The sequence below is a fragment of the Hoplias malabaricus genome, chromosome 12, assembly GCF_029633855.1.
Source record: "Hoplias malabaricus isolate fHopMal1 chromosome 12, fHopMal1.hap1, whole genome shotgun sequence".
NCBI classification, from domain to species: domain Eukaryota; kingdom Metazoa; phylum Chordata; class Actinopteri; order Characiformes; family Erythrinidae; genus Hoplias; species Hoplias malabaricus.
In genome coordinates this window covers 19,304,314-19,328,413 of record NC_089811.1, presented here as the reverse complement: position 1 = coordinate 19,328,413, position 24,100 = coordinate 19,304,314, and the positions used below count along the sequence as shown (strand labels likewise).

General features: G+C 40.6%; 1 protein-coding gene across 3 annotated transcripts in view; it reads right to left on the bottom strand.

The window, feature by feature from the left end:
• plcl1 (phospholipase C like 1) overlaps positions 1-24,100 on the bottom strand; it is a 117,170-nt gene that overhangs the window by 17,168 nt on the left and 75,902 nt on the right. For all 3 annotated transcript variants that reach the window (XR_010804646.1, XM_066686235.1, XM_066686236.1), the window contains 2 exons: positions 11,183-11,806; positions 6,511-8,205 (listed from right to left, as the gene is read on the bottom strand). Coding sequence is in view for 2 of the 3 variants with exons in the window: in XM_066686235.1 (XP_066542332.1) it covers positions 6,511-8,205; positions 11,183-11,806 (2,319 nt within the window). In the remaining variant the exon portion in view is untranslated. The remainder of the gene's footprint in view (positions 1-6,510; positions 8,206-11,182; positions 11,807-24,100) is intronic.

Sequence of the window (24,100 nt, the reverse complement as noted above, 5' to 3'; positions counted from 1 at the left end):
GTATTAGGCTATTATTTAATTAATACCAGTCAAACCATGAATTCTGAACCAATAATAAATGTCTAGATTTATATATAAATGTCTATTAGTAAATCAATTAATATGGGTGTTATTATGAGATATATTTGCCCCCCTCACTTTAAGCCTATACTTATTATGCAGTAACTGCTACAATACAAATATGATTTGTCTTTGTTTATAAAGATCAGTGCTACTAGCAACTGGCTCTATTTACACTTACATACAGATGCATACTGAACTACCCTCAGGCTTAGCGCCTGTACTCAGCGATTAAACAGAGATTAAAGCTGTGTGTAAAAAATGGGACAGTATAAGAGATGTAAATAAAAGAGAAAGCAGGGATTTTTAAGTCAATTATAATCTGTATTTTTATATATAAAAAACATTGTACATAACACATACTCTGAAAATGATGCCTAAGGCTACTCTGTGCAACACTAGTTGTGAAATCGATGCATTTAGCGGTTTGATAAATCATTTTCTTTGTTTACAGAAATAATTACGTAGTTTTGTTTAAGTCAAATAAGAAAAGAACCAGGCAAAACACACAGGCAACATATGTTGACTTTTAAATGTCATCTTTATCATGGATAAGCATTTATGTCCCAGGTTAATTTCATGGCTGTGTAATGAGTACCTTCCTGAAGTCTATGTCTCCTATTGAAAACATGCTAAATCATTAAAAGGAAACATGTAACCGTTTTAAAAATACTCTTTATAAGAATGTGTATTAGACCCAGATTAAATTGGCAACAGTGCAAAGACACAGTGTTTACAATATCCTTTGGAACTCAACCGAGATTCATTCATTCATTGTCTGTAACCGCTTATCTAATTCAGGGTCCCAGTGGGTCCAGAGCCTACCTGGATTCATTTGGCGCAAAGTAGGAACAAACCCTGCAGGGGCACCAGTCCTTCACAGACGCACACAGCTACGGACACTTTTAAGTCGCCAATCCACCTACCAACATTTGTTTTTGGACGGTGGGAGGAAACTGGAGCACCCGGAGGAAACCCTGAGCAGGAAATCCACACGAACACGGGGAGAGCACACCAAACTCCTCAAAGACAGTCACCCGGAGCTGGACTCGAATCCACAACCTCCAGATCCCTGGAGCTGTGTGACTGCAACACTACCTGCTGCGCCACCGTGCATTTGTAGTATTTGTATTTTAATAGTCTCACAATGAATCTGTGTTAACATGAATTTCATGGTTAGTTATCCAGGAAATATGTGGTTATTAATCTGCTGAAGTCATTAGTCATGAGTAATTCTTCTGGCCAATATCTCAGCAATTTTTATATTTCTACATAGACAGGTAAAGCTAAAAGCCAGAAAATGAACAGAGAATTAACGTGACACCAATTACCATGTTCCTATGGAGCTTGCCTATCCCACCCTTTCCTAGACACACACACCACAGGTACACAACCACACATACACACTTCAACACAAAATAAACTATTGATTTAAACACCTTTAATGAATGGCCTCTTTCATATACAAGCATGTAGTTCATGCATGATAAATATTCTCACATGCAGACCCTGAGACGTGAGTAAGCTCTGTGTGTATGTATGTGTGTGTGTGTGTGTGTGTGTGTGCATGGGTGTGGGTGGGGGGTGTATGTATGCTTTATTCATGCTAGAGAAAGGTGATGCAGCACTTATGGGGAAAAAAGAACACAAAGCTTAAAGAATGAGCTCACAAAACAACAACCCAAAAGGTAACACTTCTTGATTATGTCATGATTCAATGACTATAAGCCTGTATAATTACTCATAAACAGACACATCTACATTCATAACACATTCATATGAGTGTGTGACTTTATAAAGTCAAATGTTATAATGCAATATAATATCTATAAAACATTATTAACACATTATTAACATTATTGTATATATGTATAAGGCATTATTAACACAGGATCCTTAGAAAGACACACACACACACAGAAATAAGGGCACACACACCAAAACAGATGCTGAGAGATTGGTATCATTAGGGATACAATCCTCTCTATGATGAATGTACTTTGTGGAAAAAGGCCAGAGGAAAACAAATAGGCAGCAATCATCTATTATACTGCACTAGTAGCAATGCACCTGTTTAAGTATGTGTTCATGTATGTGTTATACCCTCACCCTGACCGATCATTAAGGACAAAACGTCCTGGCTCCATCAACTAGTGGCATTTTATCCACAGTGAGGGAAAAAAAAAAAGAGTATGATCTGTTGCAAATGTAAAGGAGCATAAACTCTGCAGCAGTACAGGTCAAAAAGAGTCATTTTCTACACCAGTCTGGTCAGATTATGACTCCTGAGGCTGACCCCAATTGGAATGAGCAATCCTAAAAGGAATACCTGCCAGGACACGGTTAGCTGAATTATCCCAACAATGCACCTGGAGGAAACCCATGCAAACAGGGAGATAACACACCTCACGGATAGTGATCCAAAGCAGGACTCTGGAATTGTGGTGCAGCTACAATAAGGTTATTCCACCCATGTCCAATATGTAATAATAATAACAATAATATATATAAATAATAATACTTATATAGCACTGTTCACATACCCAAAGATGCTTTAAAATTGAGTAAAATATATATAAATATACCATTTGACACCGGCTTTGAAGATGGAATAAAAGGAAGAAGAGTGAATACAAGAGGGTGATGAGCTCCAAAGCCTGGGGCCAACAACACTGAAGGACATGTCATTCACAAAATTAAACCTAAACCTAAATCAGAATCAGATGACGTTAGTTTATGGAAAAAGAGGTGTAGAGATATAGGAGAAAAGACAGATGAGCAGAAGCAAGGCCATGCAAGGTTTTAAATGTCAACAGCAGGAACTGTAAGGCTGTGACTCTGGCAGAGCACTGGGGTGGTATGAGCAGCCTTCTTAGTGTTTACTAAGATTCTGGGAACTGAGTTTTGAATATGCTGAAGAGATGACGTTTTTTAAAGATTAAGCCATACAACAGATAATTACAGTAAACTAAAGGCATTTTCACACCTGCAATTTGTAGTCCAGTTAAATCGGACACTGGTTCATTTACACCTTTGGTGCAATTCGTTTGTGCAGGTGTGAACGCAGTAATCACACCCGGATGCCGACCAAAAAACCTCACAGAGACCCATGAGAGGTCCCAAATGAACCCTGGATCAGTTTGTGTCAGCCGTCCTTGATCCGACCCAAATATCAGAAGATCTCCTCAAGTATGAGCTAAGGTGTGCTTTGCATTATGCACGACTCCAAAACATACAGGAGTTTCTTCCTGTATGAACTTTCTTGGTCCCGCCCCATACAGGTCTGACCAATAAGCAAAAACATCTACACATGGTTTGTTGTGATGCATTTTGATGCGTTTTGATTCATGACTGTGAGAAAACAAACTAAACTTATGGGAAAATGCTCCAAGTATACAATCTCGTGAATTGAATTGGACCAGAGCAAATGACCTATAGGTGTGAAAACACCCTAAAACCAATGTAATGAACCATGATCTCAACATCTTTAATGGAAAGGTGAAGGCTGAGTCTAGTAGTACCAATAATTGAAAAAAAACAAAAACAAACAAACAAACAAAAATAAACCTCAATAGATTGTGTAGTGTACAGTGTACAATTTGCAAACAATTTTGGGTCTGGGAAACCTGAGTGAAAAAAAAAAAAAAACATTAGCTCTTGTACATCAAGTAAAACTGGACCATATGAAAAACCATATGGAATACCCCAAATACCTTTTTGTTTCTACACAATTACATGGAAAGGAAGACTCTGTGACTTGTAAAAGCCTATGTATTTTTTATTTAGTTTATGAGTCAACCCTGTGAGAACACAAAGGTAAAGCACGCTCCTGTTAATCATCAGGACTGGCCTCATATGCATCTTGTAATTACAGTGTGCTAAGCTTGGAAAGCTATCATAATTAGGTCTCAGTTAAAGAAAGGTCAGGTCTGTTGGAAAGAAAATTTGTGCAGGAAATTGGCACCCCGTGTGAGGAGTGGGCTAGCAAGTGATCTAGACACCAGCCTTGAACTGTGATCTGAGGGCACTGTTAGCAGTAGCAAGCTGCAAGCCATTAACTTTTGATGCTATTCTTCCCTAATTACAGGTCTGGGCAGAGTTGTGTTCGATTGCACCCACACCTGCGTCATTATGCTGAATCCTTAATAACAGGTCGTGTCCATTAGCCTCATTGTGGCTTTTACAACATAGGTCAGCAGTAATCTTAAGTACATTTTATATTTGTATATATAACAATGAGATTAAAACAATTGTTCGGGATCATACTATAAAGGAAATAATGTGGCTGTAAGGAGTTGAGATCTACTACCACCAGTTCTGCTCATTTTTTGGTTATGGATTGATGCTGATTCAATATTTTACCCTATATATACATGTTTTTATCACAGAAAGTAACATGGGTTGACATAAGATTAAAATGAAAATACCATCTGGTCCAACACACTAATACTATGCATTGTAAACTATGTGCTAAAATTGTGAGTTCAGTAGTCTAGTACACAAAATACTAAATTACTGCACATTTTCTTACTATTCTTACTAACAGGACGTGATGCTACTTATTAGTTGCTATGATGATAATGCAAGTCACACCACAAAAGAACCCCCCCCCCCAAAAAAGATTTGTTTTTTTTTTTTTGTTTTTTTTACAGCCAATTCAAGTAAGAGAAGATTGTGATATTTTAATAATTAACAGTATATATTGTTTTAGTTTGATAAGGCCTTAACCGTCTTTAATCTTTTAAATGCATGCAAAACCCTGGGAATGAGTTTTTACATCCTAAACCTGAACCAACCACCCTGGTTTTATAGTATTCATTCATTCATTCATTCATTATCTGTAACCACTTATCCAGTTCAGGGTCACTGTGCTTTTATAGTAGTTAGCAAATAATTATAATAGTTACTGAATAATAAGTCTTAAGAATCATAACTGAAATAACATTCTGTTAAGGGATTATATCTTTGACACTGATAGGATAAACACAGACCAAGCTGGTCATTTGTAATATATACGTCCTTTTGAATATGCTACACTGTCTTCTGCTTGGGTTTGTTAATCTTTGTACTTCAGTGTTCCAAGAGACAAATGTCTTGACAGCAAGTCAACACAGGAACTGACTTCATAATCATATTTAAATCGATCACAGTCTTTTTTCGTTTCTAAAGCTTCATGCACACTAAAGCTCTCTTTATTTTTCATGAGCATTTGGCAGCAGGCTGAGGAGATGGGTGACTCCAGGTATCCTCTGTATGGATATCCTGGCTGTGGCTTTAGCGCTACAGTCAGTGTCTGTCTTGTGTCAGAACTCAGAACTGCTTTGGCCTTCAGCCATTCTGTAGCGCTTACTCAGATCTGCTTTAATTGTTTATGCCAAGACTAGGCTGAGCAATAATATTTTTGCTATTGTCACACTTTAACATGACACCATTCCAGCTTTCAACAACATGTTCCCCAATGTGCTTTCTGACTTATTCTAAAGTTTATAAAACTGAGATTATAGAGCTATGACATGTATAAACAAACAGTGTGTATAACTGATAAAACATTAAGGAGTGTGCAGGTCTGTGCAGAGATAGTGTTAAGAGCAGTGCTAAGTTAATAATGCATACTGTAGTGTGTTGGTGATTTAATTTTAACAAGGCACAATTGAATGATTTTCTCACCGACTGAGATTGAGATTTACAGATTTAGAAACAGGACACTTACAGTTACAGTGACACTGACAAGGTACTGTAAAACCATCAAGGGAGTTGTTTATATAATATATATATAATACTCAATAGAGTAACATGGTAACACACCAACAAGATGTCAGTGTCAAAGGAGGATCACTGGATAAGTAACGCCTACCTTGTATCTACATTCACTGTCCATTTAATCAGCTCCACTGACCATACAAGTGCACTTTGTAGTCCTACAATTACAGACTGTAGTCCACATGTTTCTCTGCATACTTTCTTATCCCCATTTCACCCTGCTCTTCAATGGTCAGAACAGAGCATGTATTATTTGGGTGGTGGATCATTCTCAGCACTGCAGTGACAGTGATGTTGTGGTGTGGTGTGTTAGTGTGAGTTGCGCTGGTACGAGTGGATCAGACACAGCAGTTCACCTATAGTTTTTTTAAACACTTTGTCTACTCTGTTAGACACACTGACCTAACTGGTCCACCACACACTAACAAAGAACCAGTGTCACTGCAGCACTGAAAATGATGCACCACCCAAGTCATACCTGCTCTGCGGTGAGAAAGTATGCAGAGGAACAAGTGAACTACAGTCTGTCATTATAGAATTACACAATAACACAATAACTTTTAAATGTTATTTGTACACCACATTGTATGCATATTTCTACTCCCACTTGAAAATAAAACAGCTTGTCAGCAAAAACCCTCTCATGTCCAGGTTTTCAAATATGTTATATCTAAACAATATCTTTCTCACCTGAAACTCAAAGGTCTCGTCGAAGAGCGGGTCATCCTGGTTCTGGGCAGCAGTGCGGGTTCTCTGCTCAGCACAGTCGGCAGGAACCCCATGCAGTTCCACAACCACATATGGATCGATGACCTCGCCCTTGGCCCCAGATCCCTGTGGTTTGGGCAGGCTGTGGGCGCTAATAACCTTCACCCGGAGAGTCTGTGGTGGCACCCCGGGCACGCAACCCTGTGACTGTGCACTGAAGTAGGAGACCTCGTCTCGCATGACAGCTGGCCTCAGCACATAGCCACAGCCTCCATTTTGCATGAAGCGGCCTCGGCTGAGGTCCAGCATGGCGCCTGGAGTCTGCTGGTTGAGTGCCACCAGTTGCACACCTCCTTTCCAGTAGCCTTGTGGGTTGGGGTTGCTGGAGTCTAACCGGACAGTGCTGGGCCTTACCCGTGTCAGACAACGCTTGGTGAAGCTCACCAGCTCCTCCGGGCTCTCGCTAGCCAGCCGGCCTGCCTCACCCTCACCCAGAGAGCACAGAGTCCAGAAAGGGGGTTCTGGGGGAACTGGGGTGCTGGGGGTGGAAGGGGTGGAAGGTGGAGAGGGCTGCTGGGACTGCTGGGTGTTGGCCCGGTGGGTGTAGAAGTTACGACTCCCCGTGCGAGCCACCGCCACCAAATCAGACAATTCCCGACGCAAGCGGAGTCTCCTTGGCTGAGGCGGAGGGGGAACAACCAGGACTACTCCCAGCTCCTCCTCCCCTGGAATGGTCATTCGACGACCAGCAAGAGGGCCTCCACCACCGATCTCCTCGTCTTCCTCCGAGACCTCACCCTCAGAGCCCTCTTCTTCTGGAGGCAGCTTCTTGCCTACTAGAAGAATCCTTCCTTTTAGTTGCTCAGGAGATGGGAGGGTGGTGGCACGACCCCCAAGGCTGACTGGCAGGGCTTCGGGTTTGTAGAGCTTGCCTCCAAACACCTTCTTGAGATGCTGTGCCAGAGTACGCTGCTGCCCAGGTGTGCACCGTTGACACAAGTACATGAGCAGGGGATACTGGGAGGTGAGAAAGGCGTACTTGTTGACTACTTCAAGAGCACTACGCAGAGTGACTGGGCTGTGGTGGAGGTGATGATGATGGTGGTGGTGGTGATGATGTTTACCATCAGGTCCATGGTCGACCCCCAGAAGTGGTTCTCCATCAGGGCCATCTGTCACCCCAAGCTCCAGACATCGACATCCAGTCTGCAGGGCTCGTATGAGCCCTTCCAAATGAGCCCTGCCATGCACCTGATCGTCCAGCAGGTAGGAGCGGTAGGAGGCATTTATGTAGTAGTGGCACAAGGGCAAGGTCATATCCTGGCATACAAACTGATGCTCGGGATCAAACAGCTGGCACTCTGGAGACTGTAGATAACGGGAGAACCCATCAAGGCCCAGGAGGCCTTTCTCACGGCCTGCAGCAGAGGGTTCGAAGCGCCGCAAGAGCTCTAGGCAGCCTTCAGTTGTGGCCAGCGAAAGTCCTTGCTCTGTCTCCAGAAAGAGACGCAAATCCTGTGTGTCCAGGCACTCCCGGTCTTTTGATAACTGCACTAACAAGAAGTAGACATCAGGTCGAGTGCAGAGCTCACAGTAAGCTTCCTGAAACTCCTCTAGCATCACGTGGGATGTCAGCTTCTCCTTGCTACGCTGGATCTCTTTAAAGCGGAGACGTACCTGAAACAGAAAAAGCTCCCATGAGGTCTTAAAAACGGAAATTCTAATTCAGACCCAGCAGCGGAACTGGTTGCAATGTTTTAAGTATTTTTTTTTTTTTAAAAAAAAGCATTTTGTGTGATGTATAATTTCCATTCAAAAGTCAAGCATGAACCCAGTCTTTTGTCTGTTGCTAAATATTAAAAATGACAATCATGTAACAAACAAAATCATCTAAAAATGTAGTAGTTTGAAAATGGCAAGCAGGAGGAATGTATTTGTTACTATATTCCTTATGTACGGAACGAAAACAAAAACCTCTAAGTCCTAACGGTGCAGTTCTATCTGTGGTTTTCCACACAGCTTTTTTTTCTCTTTTTTTTTTTTTTTTTGCCTGTGCAACACACCAAAACAGCAGAAAAATATATTTCATCACTTGTACCATTTCAATCATAAAAGAAAAGATCCTTTCCTCAAATTGCATTTTTCTGCTATTAAGGTGTACCAGAACTGCAACATTAAAAAATAATAAAAATTCCAGACGCCTCTAAGGATAATAAATAAATAAATAAATACATAAACAAACAAACAAATAAATACATATCTGACTCAGACTCTCCTTAGAGAGTATGGCAATGCCCATTTCACTGACTCTGAATGACTCCCTGACTATCGCCCCTTGTGGTGAAAACTGGTATGTTTCTTAATGGCTAAAAGTGTACCTGTGATGCTAGAGGTACATTTTCAACTATTTTTCAGTGATTTAACAGACAGAAAAAATTATGTGGAACTTTTTTTCAGAAATGCACTGTCAACTGTCAACCCTTCATCCATCAAGGTTCGATCAAGCAGAAAGTGCCTCAAAAGCATGTGCACTGATTTCTTCTGTTCTTGGAGATAACATTGTATCCAAATATAAGAGCGAATTTTGGTTTAGACAATTTAAAAATGGTTATTTGTTGTTAGTGGACATAGTATTAATACTTAATTAGATTTTTTTTTAAATAAATTATCATGTTTAATATAGCTCAACAGTTACTATCACAAAAATTGTGTGGTACAGGTACAGTATTGGCCACTAATGATACAAACAGTGTAAAGTTACAACAGTGGTTTTAAAGTCCAGGGAATACCTAATGTATAATATTCTCTTTTCCTAAAGGAAATCTTCCTAAATCTTTCATTATACAACTGTGTAAAATAAAGTAATATAAGTCCTAGAGATACAATGGGGCGTATGAATCAACACAACTCTGCCTTCCCCCCAAATTTCTTGTCCATCTCATACTAGATCAAGTCTTTGCAAGAGAATCCTGCCCAAAATGAAAAAAAGCAGAATTCCACCATAATACGCCTATGCCATGCATATCGCTGATCAGAGTCCAGCCTGGAGTGGGAGGAAACAAACACCGCCAGCAGCATGGATGGCACAATTTCCTGCCCTTTGAGTTCGACCTCTTTGTCTTTGCTTGTCTCTCTTCTCTTGCCACATGAAGCAGATGCCTCACACCCCCTGTCACAAAGACTTAGAGACATGGCCCTGTGGCTCCTGCATGTCCTCCTCCTGTCCTCAGCTGTCCAGACACAGACACACATATACACACATCCACTCAGTGTCCCTGCAGCTGCCGGATTCAAACCCCCAAAGCCACTGTGGCTAATAAGCCTTGCTGAGCAGTTATGCAGGGAGATGGGCTCTGGAATAACTGCCCATCTAAAACCCTGCACTCTATGATAGGTTCTGTTTAGGTTAATGGACCACCTCTCACAACCCAATATTTCACACTCTCTTATTTAATGAGCAGCTCCAGCACTACATTTTTCAATCGTTTGTGCAGTTTTCACATCGAGCTTTAATGACACATTCTAATTTTCCATTATATGTTTTTTTTTTTTTTGGAATTGAGATGACAAGATGAAAAACAGAACAAACATCAATGAATTGTGAGCAGTGGTAAAACTGATCACAGGTATTGATTGCCCACCACAGTTCATGATGCACATGAACCATGGATTAATCACCAACAGTGTTGCCAACTCCTCAGTAAGGAAAGTAGCTATTAGCTGTCTTAAAATTGCCAAAGTTTAACTAAAGCAGTGTGGAATACTTCGTAATTTTTACAGTAATAATTTCCTAAATCTTGACGCAGAGCTACTCTAAAAACATATACAGAACAGCTGTGTGTCCCATGGATGAAACTTTGCAGTGCTATCACTCTGGTATATGTAGTTTTTAGCGTGTGAATGGAGATAGCAGAGTTCTATCTCTGTGGGGCTCATACGGACAATGACAAAGTTTTAAAATGAGAAATATTCAGTAAATCAACCTCAGAGCAATGCATGCGACTATTTTAGTGTAATGTATCATATTGTAAGTGAACGCACACATGTACACGCGCTAGGGGTATTGTACACACATCCAGAGTGGCAGGCAACCATCCCCAACACCTAGGGAGCTTAGGTGCTTTAGCTGTGCATAGAGGGAGGAGGGTTATTCCTTCACTCCCACCGTCATGTATTTTTCTGCTGGTCGAGGAGATCAAACTTTTTTTTTTTAGGTGCAGGAGCTCCAGAATAAAGAAAATTGTAAAGTTTCCGTATAGGGTAGTGCCTGACATTAATCAGTGTAGGGTATAGACTTGGAGGCCATTTAGAACATGCTTCACATTGTATATGATGAAAGCACATTGGGGTGAGCCCATAGACCATAGAACTGAAAAAAGAGTCTTAATGCGAGAGTCTATGAGAGGGGCCAGGTGTGATATTCCACCACCAGAAATCACCAAAAAAGGCAGGATTGTACAGAACAAAACCTAACACTGATTGAATGGTGATACTCAGAGGCGGCTTGGGTAATACAGAGCCGTGGGTGTTCCTGCCTTGCACCCAGTGATTCCGGGTAGGCTTAGGGCACCTTGTGGGAACCACATTGCTCTAATAAAAGAACCACCCATGATTTTTATTAAGGTGATAAATTCTGACTGAAATTTTCTCTCACCTTAGCTTCCCTGATGCCAGGGCATAGTTTACAGATAGTGGCCACTGCTACGTCCTCAGACACAATCCCATGTCCATCTTCATCTCCCTGAGCAAACTCCGTTGCCAGCCAGTCTCTCCTCATCTGGCTCCCAATGCTTCCCTCTCCAACCCCGCCTTCTCCTCCACTTCCCCCAGCCAGGGCTCCTGGGTGAGACACAAGATACCGCAGGCCCGTCACCCAGATGTTGGCCACATCAGCTGACAGTGCCACCAGGTCCAGTGACTGGTACTCATCCCCGTGGATAATGGAGAAAGCTGCTTCTTCAGCCAGGTGTTCCAGTGGGCCATTGTGGAGGAAGGTTTCGGTGCTTTTGCCAGTGCGGACTTCTCGGATGGCAGAGATGTCCAGTCGAGCACGGTCCCCATCCTTCTTTGAGGGCTCCCAGCGTAGGCAGGCTTGCTCTGGGTCCAGGGTGTAAAAGCGGCAGTAGATGCGTGAATTTGGCCGCACCTTTTTCAGCTCACAGCCACACTGCATGAAGGCCAGGCAGTCGGCAGCGCTGCTCACCTTTTTCTCTGATGGCATGCTGCTGAAAGAGACAGTCTTCTTTCTTCCGCCACTGACCTTGGCCACTGATGGATCCTGCAGGACAGATAAATTAATACTGAGTTGCATTTCAAGAGCCCACATCAACAGGGATATAAGCATAGTGAATTGTCATAAATGATGGACTGAAGTGAAAGGCAAGGTGTTCAGGATTTGGAATTTGTGCTGTGCAATTGTTAAGCATTTGGAATTAACTAAATAACGTATTTAGTAAACTTATTTAATAACTTATAACTAAAAATATTAGGTGTACATGTTTTAAAACATTTAGTTTTTTTATTTTGTGTAACATATAAATGTAATTCAAAATTCAAACTTTCTCCAACTCTTGTCATTTCTTGGTAACTACCATATTATTAAAAATGGTCACTTAATTAAACAAAACAAACAAAACACCTAAAAATGAAATATTAATATGCTATGTTCATGATCCCTGACATCAAAACCATCATCTCTAAATCATTCATTCATTGTCTGTAACTGTTTATCCAAGGTCGCGGTGCCCTAAGCCTCTCTGAATCACTGGGCGCAAGGCAGGAACACTCCCAGTCTTTCGCAGGGCAACACACACCCACACATTCACTCACAACAATGGACAATTTTGAGTCACCAATCCACCTACCCATGTGTGTTTTTGGACCATGGGAGCAAACAGGAGCACAAGAAAGGAAACCCATGAGGACACAGCGAGAACATACCAAACTCCTCACAGACGGTCACCCAGAGCAGGACTTGAACCTACAACCTCCAGGTCCCTGGAGCTGTGATACTGCCTGCTGCACCACTGTGGCACACCAATATATTTATTCATTCATTATCTGTAACCGCTTATAAAGTTCAGGGTCGTGGTGGGTCCAGAGCCTACCTGGAATCATTGGGCGCAAGGCGGGAATACACCCTGGAGTCAGTCCTTCACAGAGCAACACAGACACACACACACATTCACTCACACACTCACACCTACGGACACTTTTGAGTCACCAAACCACCTACCAACATGTGTTTTTGGACTGTGGGAGGAAATAAGACGATTGCATAATAAAGAATCAACAAAAACGTAATTGCTAAGCAAAACCTGGCTGACCACCAGAAATATCACATCAGATAAGCAGTATGACAGACATTTATATCAAAGTTTTTTCTGTCCATCCTTGCACTATGAAGACAACTCACAAGGAGCCTAATGGAGCTCTGCTTTTATGCTTTTTCAGTAGGCAAAATTTTGTACCTTGTACCTGGAAGAGAGTAGTTGGTTCTAAGTGAGCTGAGTAGAAACTAAACGAGAAGGGTAAACTCTGCAGAGGGCCAGATTGGCCAAAGGGACTTGCCAATCACAACAAAACGCAGACATCCATCTGTCTTTCAGCTTTGCCCTTTACATACAATTTATTAGGTTGAAAATTATAGATTCCTGTGTGCAAAACCAGACCAGAATGAACATTTTCATGTGTTAACTAGGTTCTGAATCAAATAACAAACTCTTATACAGAATGCACTTTGCAGCTAGAAAATGTGGTAGTAAACAAATCAAAAATCCCCTCTGAAACACTGTCTAGATTTCATTATGTTACCATATAGATACGGCATATGCCATACAGATGTCATGTACGCCATTCCATTATGCGCTAATATAGACAATGTAAAACATGCTCATTATATGGGCAATGCATGAACTTAATATTCTCATTACAGTCATTACACTATGGCCTGGCAATATCAGAAATTCCAAGCGACCCAACAATTTTAAACAAACCCACCTCTTTGTGGGTGACCCATTCTGATTCATTCTTCAAATAAAAAAAGCAGTTTAGATGTTCATCTCATGAAAAAATTTATTTATAATTACATATATGAATACTGTTTGCTATTTTATTTAGCTTTATTTTATGGTAAAAAAAAGTCTCTTTCCTCCTTTAATACTTGGACTTTTTCTGAATGAAGAACTGCTTAAAATGTATGTGTAAGTTTTGCTTCACTTGCCACAGATTTACATAATTTAGGTGCAGTGTTTTCCCTGAAAGGCACACAGCACTGAAATAGAGTTTGAGGATTATTTCATCCGGCATATGAAGTACACTACCCAAATAATACTTGTAATACGTAAATGGTAACATATTCAGGACAGTGACCTTAGGCACCCATGTCTTTGTAGTGGAGGTGCCTGTCAGGACTGACTAGTTTTAAAATGTCAGCTTCACCACAGTCTATTTATATCCTCAGGTACGTCCACTAAGTTATCTTCAAAAAAATGCCCAAAAACAAGCTTAATCTCGATTTTCCACTATGCTATATGCTTCTTATTACAACACCTCTTAAAAAATGCTGTGAATAACATAATGAGACACACATAGTAACAAAACGATTACATGAGGCGCCTAGACATACTGAAGAAAAAAAAAATAATAATAAAAATAAAAAAAAAAATAAAAAAATCAAGGGCATTAATGAGTAGTGTGCCCTCTATTGCTGCAGTTACAGCTTCTAATCTACTGATAAGGATTTACAATATAATGGGCCATATCTGTGAGGATTTGATAGCAATAGTAATGCCAGGTACTGATCCTGTGTGATTAGGTCTGGATCAGGAATGCCAGTAAATCTCAATTAAAAATTAATGCAATTCATAATATTAGGTGTACAAATAATTATAATAAATACAAAATAAATAAAAAGTTTTTTCTACGTCATAAAAAAATTCAGTGGATTAAATTATGAAACTACACATTCATGTTCATTGAAGTCCATCTCTATTTACTCCTCCACTGCTGACCTATGACTCCAAAGCCACACCCTACAAGTTGAAGGGACATGAATCCCTGGCTGTTTGAATCTGCCTGTTTGGAACACTGCCACTGCAAAGCTGAATTGCAAAGTCAGGGCACTGACTGTTTATTTCACTCAAGATAAACAAGATCAAAAAGAGAAATTGTCTTATTCTAGTGGCACACATATTTGCAATTTTGATTTGAAATCTTACAGAGAATTTTCTAAAATTTGAACAACCCTCAAATCTGATGTGTCTTTGTGGGCCACGGTAGGGCCATTGCCATGGATTATCATTGTGAATATGATAAAATATTCAACATTATTTAATGAGGAATAATTTTAGCGATAAAACAGGGCCAGTTTTTAAAGTTTTAAAGTTTTTTTTATTAAAAAGACAAGCCTGATGTATTAGGCTTTTTGAACCAGTTTTATTCAATCTGAATTTGCAAGTTAAATAGCAGTTTTAGGGTCATGTGCAAGGTAAACGTAGTGTCCACATACAAAGCAGGGGATATGCTTTGCTGCAGACAGTAAATACCCTCTATAAACATATACCTACATATAAAACTTTTGTAGACTAATTTAACCAGATAACTACAAACATGCACACTTACTCTGTCTACTCGAATTCTGTAAATTCAAATCCAGCACAATTCAACAATTTAGCAAACTTATCTCCAGCAGTCAATCGCAGATTAGATCCTGGCCCTGTTTTGAGAAGCTTTTGGAATTGAAAACAGATTAGGATATGTGTAAATTGATCATTTATGAACATACAATACAAAATGAACGATTAAACACAGAAATCTTTTGTTTTAATCTTTCATTGTTAATAAGGCTTCTCCTTTAGAAAATGTAATTCCTTGGTTATTGGTTCTGCCTTCTGGTTTTCAAAAATGTGTCCCTATATTTCATCCTAATTTTACCTCAAAAAAGTGAGGGAAATATGTAATATTTATATAATATAACATTCCCAAAGTGAATCTTAAATATACTTATTAGACTTTAAATTTGTTTATATTCCATTAAAAAAATGTTCTGCACAGTGAGTAAGAGTGTGTGTAAAGATTATACCTGTATGTTCATGTGTCAGAGCATGAGGCAGCGTAAATGATTAAAGACTGAAGTGCCGAAACCCGACATGCCCAAATTCTTGTCTGATCAATAATACACAAGCCACATGGAACCTGAGCTTCTAGATCCTTCCTGTAACACAGAAGCAGCAGGATCTACACTGAATTGGCACAGTGCCTCACAGCAGACAAGAGAAACCTTCAGATGCTTTCTTAAAACCACAGCAGTAGTAGAAGGACCCGCCAGGTCAGAGAGACCACACTGTGTGGTTTGGAGAAACTTAAGATCTTTACTTCACCATCTTACTTATTTTGCCTGGTTCTTTACTCCTCTGGCAGACGCCATTCCTCAAAAAAAAAAAAAAGCCTAACTCTGTGGTTCACGGCTCAGCTGATGAGCCAGAACTACTCATCAGCAAATTCAGGTCAGCAGGCAGTTAGGTCACATGGCAAAAATGCAGCCAGCCAGGTTGTGTTGCCCACCTGTGTTGTTTTGGGTCTGGTGGCTATGGCTAGGAAGGGATCTGAAGGGAAAGAGGCATTAGCTGCTGTTGCTCCCAAAGGCTCTACAGAGGCAAGAATAAAGCAGGTCAGTGGGGTCTCCACAATCCGCGGCTCGTCAGTTTTCTCCAGGAAACCATGACAACGGGTCAGCAAAGCTTTTAATGTAGTGTGCTGGTCTAAAAGGGCATCTACAAGGCTTAATCCCACTAAGCTCACTTCATTTTGTTTTTATTAGTATAGATTTTTTTTCTTTTGCCCTTGTTTTTGTTTGAATTTGTCAGAGTTATCGAGCTCCTGCCAGGGAGCACACAAAAAGCACCATGAGTAAATGATAAGAGGGAGCATGAAGTGGGAAGGAAGCAGAGCCAGAAGAACTGACAGCAGCGAAGATAAGAGAAATTAATCAGGTGGAAGGAAAACAGAGGTTCAGAAAACTGGGCACAAAGACATTGAGTGGTATAAGCAAAATGTACAGAGACATATAAGATAGCAAGAAAAGAAATTGCTTGAATAATTACAGAATCACTGAAGGAATTAAAAATTCACTTAAGATTTGTTTTGCTCTGTTTCCCTGAAGCCTGGAGGGGTAACTGAAAAAAAATTGTCATGCCCTTCAGGGTTTCCATAGATAATAGCTATACAAGAGCACACAGAGCAGGTGGGAAGTAGAGCTTGTATAAATTAGGAGAAAAAGAGGACAGTGAAACAGCTGGCGCATAGACATAAATGCAAAGACAGATCCAAAGACTTTGGGAACAGAGAGGGGAATTGTTCCAGAAGGGACTGGCTGCAGCTTGCAAAATGCTGGGTTTGGCTGTTTCTAACAAGTGCTCAATCCAAGCCCTTTAGGAGAACTCTATTCTGAAATATTCCGACTCTGTTATTTGGCAGCAGCAGGCTACAATGACATCAGCTTTTCTGTGGTTCTGAGCCCACAGTAGGACCTCCCAGTGCTCCCCGAGGCTACATTAATTCTCACGTTCACACATCACACTCATTAGTGCTAACATCTGCTAAGAGTCAACACAAGGGCCAGGGGGCTGCGAGGCAGATATTACAGCGGATTTACAAGCCCAAAACTGCGAGAAGATTTTGTGAGAGAACTAGTGTGGCCTCGCATGTTATAATGGACAACAGTGAAAGACTGAAAAAAATGAATGTCAAAACAAAAAAGGCTAAATGTGTGCTGGATGTGGTGATATGAGATGGAAAATGTGTTGGTAAATCTAATGTTAAATTCAGAAATATTTTGGGTATGTTTTGAGGTCACAGTAAAGCATCATTTATGCTCAAATGTAAATGCGGATATGGATAAGAACTGAGCCTTCTGTCTGGATTCTGCTTTTATTTTGTCTGAACACTTTCTAAAATCTTCCAGATAGGCATGGAACGGAGCAGTACCACTGGAAACCATGAGGGCAGTATAACCCTGGGGCTTTCAAACTTTCTGGACATGCGGCCCCTTCAGCGGGTATATTTTAAGCCAAACCTTTCATCGCTCCACTAATTCATTAACCTACTTACTATTAGCCCCCAGCTACAACCACCATTCCATTTGCACAGCCTCTCCAACACCTGGTGCTGCACATAATCTGTCCCTCAATGCAAGGCAGAACAAAGCTCAGATCCAGCTAATAATCCTGCCTCTGGAAAAGCATGAGATTACTACTGCCCGCCACACATCCCACCACGTGGGCTCTGGCTAATCCGAGACGGATGGAGTGCTGGCGGCTATGTGGGGTTAGGGGGAGTGGACGTGGATTAGCCCACAATGAGATTAGCTGCGCGACAATTCTAGCGTCCTAATTGAAAACATCAACGCCCTGCTAGAAGGGGAATGAGAGGCAGGACTGATCTCCTGACACTGAACTTATCTATAAACAGATTGATATGTCAGGATGCTGTGGCCAAAAACACGGGAGCAGGGAACAGAAGATTACCATGCACCTGTTCATCCAGCAGTACAAAATGAGGAAAACAAATTGCCACAGACACAGATTCTTTGTAGAATCTAGAGAGGTACTCCTATGTTACCCAGCTGAGGCATTAGGTTGGGGGATTTTGACTCCAGACCACTCAAAAGAACAGATTTACCACAGTTCAAAACAGGAATGTGAAGTAATTAAATTAAATGCCATAGCCCGTGATGAAACAAAATCACAATAAGAATTCAAGCACTGTCCAAATAACTAGGATCTTTAGTCCCATGGGTCTGACTGAAAGTCAACAGAGGAGATTTCTCACTGGGTCTTACATGTTTTCATAATGAAGCTGTAGCTGTAAGGCTTTGCAAGGCTTTAAGGCCAGTTGTTAGGACACTCTGGTTAGGCATATTTCTCTATTAAAATCAGTCTTGGCATGAAATTAATGACACCACTACCTTACATACAGATGCAGGTCCTTACAGTCTTGCACTTTTAACTTACTACTGCAATTTTGTCCAAGATTACATTTATTCCTTATCTGGGACCTAGGTTTGATATAGTGAGACATGCGAATGACTGAAGTTTCACGTTTGCCAATTGCATGATGTAAACAAGTGCGTACCTTATCTCTGTACCCAACAATATAAGGTTGTGTCATTGTGCCTGTTTAAGCTTTTGACTCGTGCTGTTGTGTTACTAGCATCTTTTACAAGCGAAGTATCCCTAGAAGAAGAGTCGTATCATGGGGCTTCAGGAAGCAGGATGGTATTATTGAAGTATTGCGCACTATGCCGGTTGTGCCGACATTACCATAGCAAACTGCTGGCGACAATGGCTAGAAGAATGCACGCAAGTTACTTGAAGGATATAGGACACCTACACAAACCATGAAGATAGAGAAAAAAACGGATTGTCTGACATTTGCTGAGTGATGGCCCAAAAGCCATGATTACAGACATTTAGTAAGCAGAGATGCTCTCCATGAGTCATCCTGTTATCAGCATTAGCAGACAGCTGCACGATGCAGGACTAATGTGATTAATCTGAAAACGTTTACATTTTACTTGCTTTAATGCAAAATAGTAATTTTACCAAATTTGGCCACAACTTCCTCCCATAATCCACTCTTTTTAAAGAGGTTACAAACGTATTAGTGGTTTTAATAAGCAAAATTAAAACTTATACACTAATACAGTGTTGCTACTGTTGAGTTCACAAGGTAGATTAAACAATTTTTTATGTTAAAATATGGATTACATCTTATAACAGCACTATATTGCCAAAGTATTCACTCACCCATCCAAATCATTGAATTCAGGTGTTCCAATCACTTCCATGGCCACAGGTGTATAAAAACAAGCAACTAGGCATGAAGACTGCTTCTACAAACATTTGTGAAAGAATAGGTTGCTCTCAGGAGCTCAGTGAATTCCAGCATGGTACCATGATAGGATGCCACCTGTGCAACAAGTCCAATCATGAAATATCCTCACTACTACATATTCCACATTCAACTGACAATGGTATTACAGCAAAGTAAAAGTGACTGTGAACAACAGAAACTCCTCAGAAAAAGTGGTAGGCCAGGTAAAATGACAGAGTGGAGTCAGCAGATGCGAACAAGTGAACAGGCCTCCAAACCTTCATGTAACTCAAGAACAGTGCATCGAGAGCTTCATGGAATAGGTTTTAATGGCCAAGCCACTGTATCCAAGCTTTACTTCACCAAGAGCAATGTAAAGCATTGGATGCAGTGATGTAAAGCACTGGACTCTAGAGCAGTGGAGACGTTCTCTGGAGTGACGAAACACACTTCTCCACCTGGAAATCTGATGGATGAGTCTGGTTTTGGCAGTTGCCAGGTGAATGGTACTTGTCTGGCTACATTGTGCCAAGTGTGGAGTTATGGTTATTATGGTGTGGAGTTGTTTATCAGGAGTTGGGCTTGGCCCCTTCCTGTTCCAACATGACTGTGCACCAATGCACAAAGCAAGGCCCATAAAGACATGGATGAGCAAGTTTGGTGAGGAAGAACTTGCACAGAGTCCAGACCTCAACCCTATAGAACACCTTTGGGATGAATTAGAGGGGAGAGTGCGAGCCAGGATTTCTCGCCAAACATCAGTATCTGACCTCATAAATGCGCTTCTGGAAGAATGGACAAAAATTCTCATAAACAAACTCCTAAACCTTGTGGAAAGCCTTCCCAGAAGAGCTGAAGCTGTTATAGCTGCAAAGGGTGGGCCAACATCATATTAAACCCTATGGGTTAAGAATGGGATATCAATCAAATTCATAGGCAAATGAGTGAATAGTTCTGGCAGTATAGTGTAGATCTCACCTTAATTCTTTCTCTGTCTCTCTCACTCACACACACATGCACACAAATAATTGTTGGTGAAGGTTTGGCACTTGTTTTTGTCCATGCCTCACTTAATCCACATATTTATCTCTTGTAAATTTGTTGAAGCTGGAATATGCGTGCCAAGGTTTTCTCAATTAAAGCTGTGTCTAAGCTTCATTGTGTTTGATTTTAACTCCCTCTCTAAAACTTTTAAATGGAGAAATTCTAATTAAGATATCATAAAAACTATCCTGAAATACTAAATATAAAGTGAAAAGAACAGTTTCCTCTAATTGGTTTGTAGTGCACATCAGTCTTCACATTTATGTTTCTATCTCCGTTCATCATCATCATCATCATCATTTTCTTCTCCGCTTCTCCATTTCAGGGTCGCGGTTATCTCCATTCATTTATCTTCCATATATCTCCCTTCCAAAATAAAAAAAAGGAAATACTACCATTTACAATTTGCATACTTGCAATTAATCAAGGTGTAATGTTGCTATGATTAACTCAATCAAATATTTTAATCAAAAGTCCAACACACACACACACACACACACACACACACACACACACACACACACACACACACACACACACACACACACACACACACACACACACACACACACACACACACACACACACACACACACACACACACACACACACACACACACACACACACACACACACACACGTCTTCCACATTTAAGCCATTTGTGGCAGTGAACATACACCCGGAGTAGTGGGCAGCCATCCTTGGCACCCAGGGAGTGTTTGGGGCTTCAGTAACTTTTTCAAGGGACATGGATGTTCCTGCATCGTCCTGGGGACCAAACGAACTGGCAACCTTCTGGTACCAAGCCTGGTCCTCTAACCATTAGGCCAAACCTGCCCCAGTATAACAGGTAAACACTTTGTCAGTCAATTAAAAGTTTTGCTTTTTATTTGAGAAGTACACTGAGGGGAATTAAAAAAAAAACTTTCCCACATGACTAATCTTACGCAGGCAAGAATGCAGTACTCAGAATAATTGATGCCCATTTTCACAATCAGCCTCTTATTATTACCTCTCTGTATGCAGCCTACAAAACCTACACAGCTTCCACCAGCCTACATGGAGCTTCCACTTTGAAAACAATCACCCAGAGAGACAGAGGCCTCTGATGTGCTCCTCAGTCCAGCAACTGCTTATTAACTGCATTATTTATTTATTTTTAAATATTTATTCTTTTTCTTTATATGTTCATACAGAAATTCTCACATCTTTAAAGGGGCCTAGGCTGCCAGAAAATGTGATGGTCACAGGGGCTTCGGGTCACTATCTTAATATCTTCTCAGTGTGACCATAAATACATCAAAATAACCTCAAAAAGAAAGCCCAGCAACGTCTCTACTTCCTGCGAAGGCTGAAGAAGGCTCATCTCCCCCCTCCAATTCTCACCACTTTCTACAGAGGAGTCATCGAGAGCATCATGACCAGCTGCATCACTGTCTGGTTTGGAAACTGCACTGGGGCAGATCGCAAGTCCCTCCAGCGGATCGTGAGGACAGCTGAGAAGATTATCGGTGTATCTCTTCCCTCCATTACAGACATCTACACCACCGCTGCACCCGCAAAGCACTCAGCATTGTGGGAGATCACACACACCCTTCACACACACTCTTCAACCTACTGCCGTCTGGAAAAAGGTATCGAAGCATTCGAGCCCTCACATCCAGACTCCGTAACAGCTTCTTCCCACATGCTATCAGACTCCTAAACACCTAGAGACTGAGACTGGACTGAAGAAGCACACACACACACACACACACACACACACTTCTTCACGCAAACACTGGTCTGTAGGACTGTAAATGAGTGTACTGTTTACACATATCCGGTTTACATCATGTTTACATCCAGTTACCGTTTACAGCACAAATACACTTTAAATTGCAGTGTCTCTCTCCCTCACCCCCTCCGTACTTATGGTTTTTGCCTTGTCTTGTATTACATTGCATTGTATTGTACTGTAGGGACATTGTTTTGTATTTTTCTTAGGCATATCTTTTGCACTTTAATGTGTAATGTTTTATGTTGCACTAGATTTGTACTAGTTGCACTTTAATGTTGTGTATTGTTTTATGTTCTATGTCCTTTGCACTTTAATGCGTATGCACTGTTTTATGTTTGCACTAGCTTTGCACTAGTCGCACTTTAATGTTGTGTATTGTCTTATGTAGCACCTTGATCCTGGAGGAACGCTATTTCGTTTCACTGTGTACTGTAAACACTGTATACTGCTGAAATGACAATAAACCTCTTGAACTTGAACTTGAAATATGATGCAGGATCAGTTGAACATGACATGAAACTTTCCAAGGGGAACCTCAGCAATCAACTTCCATAACATTCAGGAGTGGCTCAATGCTTCAGGTTTCAAAATACTTGACTAAAGCTGGAATATATGCTCCCTTTATCAACTGGCATCCTTCAGAAAGGAAGTGAAGAAACAGAGGCTCAGTTCTATGATTACTAACAAAGAGCATGGTCAGGTAAACAGTTTTAGTAGAAGCACTGCCGTATTTTACAAGCCTTGGCTGTTTCACTGAAATGTAGTTTGGCGGTTGGACCAGTCTGGGGCCCTTAACCCCATGTAACTTTATGTCCTGCACTTTTCTCCTGCTTTTCCATGATAGCCCAGCAGCCTAGAGACTGTCTACATGAATTAAATGAAAGATCAGAAATAGAACCAAATTTAAATATGGCAATCAAGACTATAACCCAACAATACTTATGTCTTTTAAATATTATCCATCAAAAAGTCACTGAGTACACCACTATGCTCAGAGGCATTGTTGTCTTGTTGCTCTCCTGGCTTATCCATGGGACTCTTATCCACAGCAAGCCTTTTCTGAGGGGAATTAGCAGAGCCTAATTATACCGAAGGGGGAAAAAAAATTAAAACATAATGCCAAGCTTTAATACAAGGGGGAACATCTTACAGAAGAGGGTCATATTATAATCAAAGACACCTATTCCAGCAGTAAACAAGTTGCATGCATTACATTGCATTTGAGCAAAATTTAGCCCAATAAGGCAAAACATTAAACTCTTATTTTGATATTTAATCAAACAAGCATAAATGTCCCTTCAAAAGTACACCAGTGGTTTTACTGTCAAGTTGTGTTCCCTAAAGTTACACCACAGTCTCCAGAAAAAAAGGTAAATAATTGCAACACCCCAAAGCAGAAATGTTATCAAATGAAAAACAACAAAATCCTGGAGTTGAAATAAGATTTATGATCACTTTGGAAAATATAGTATTTTTGCTCCCAGGCTCCCCCTATAGTTGCAGAGTGTAATTCACTGCACTGTTTTGAAAGCAAGGGGCGCAGGAAGGGATGGGGTTTGTCTACAACATCTAGAACCAGCAGGGAATGAGACTGTATCTTTATCAATTATCATTTATTTATTTATTTTATTATTTCTTTTTTCACAATTAAATAAAAGACTGCTAGAGTGATATTTCAGAGATCTGGCAGAACATCACTGCCCAAAGATTGGCAATTGTTAAATATCTCCACTGCTTAGCAACCCATATTGAATGGCAAATAAAAAACTAATGGCTGCCTTTTCTGGACTTGTTATCTTAACAGGAAGAAAGCCTTCCAGTACCTATTCGCAATGCAATGTACCTGGGCTAAAATTGTGTTTCTTCACCCTGAG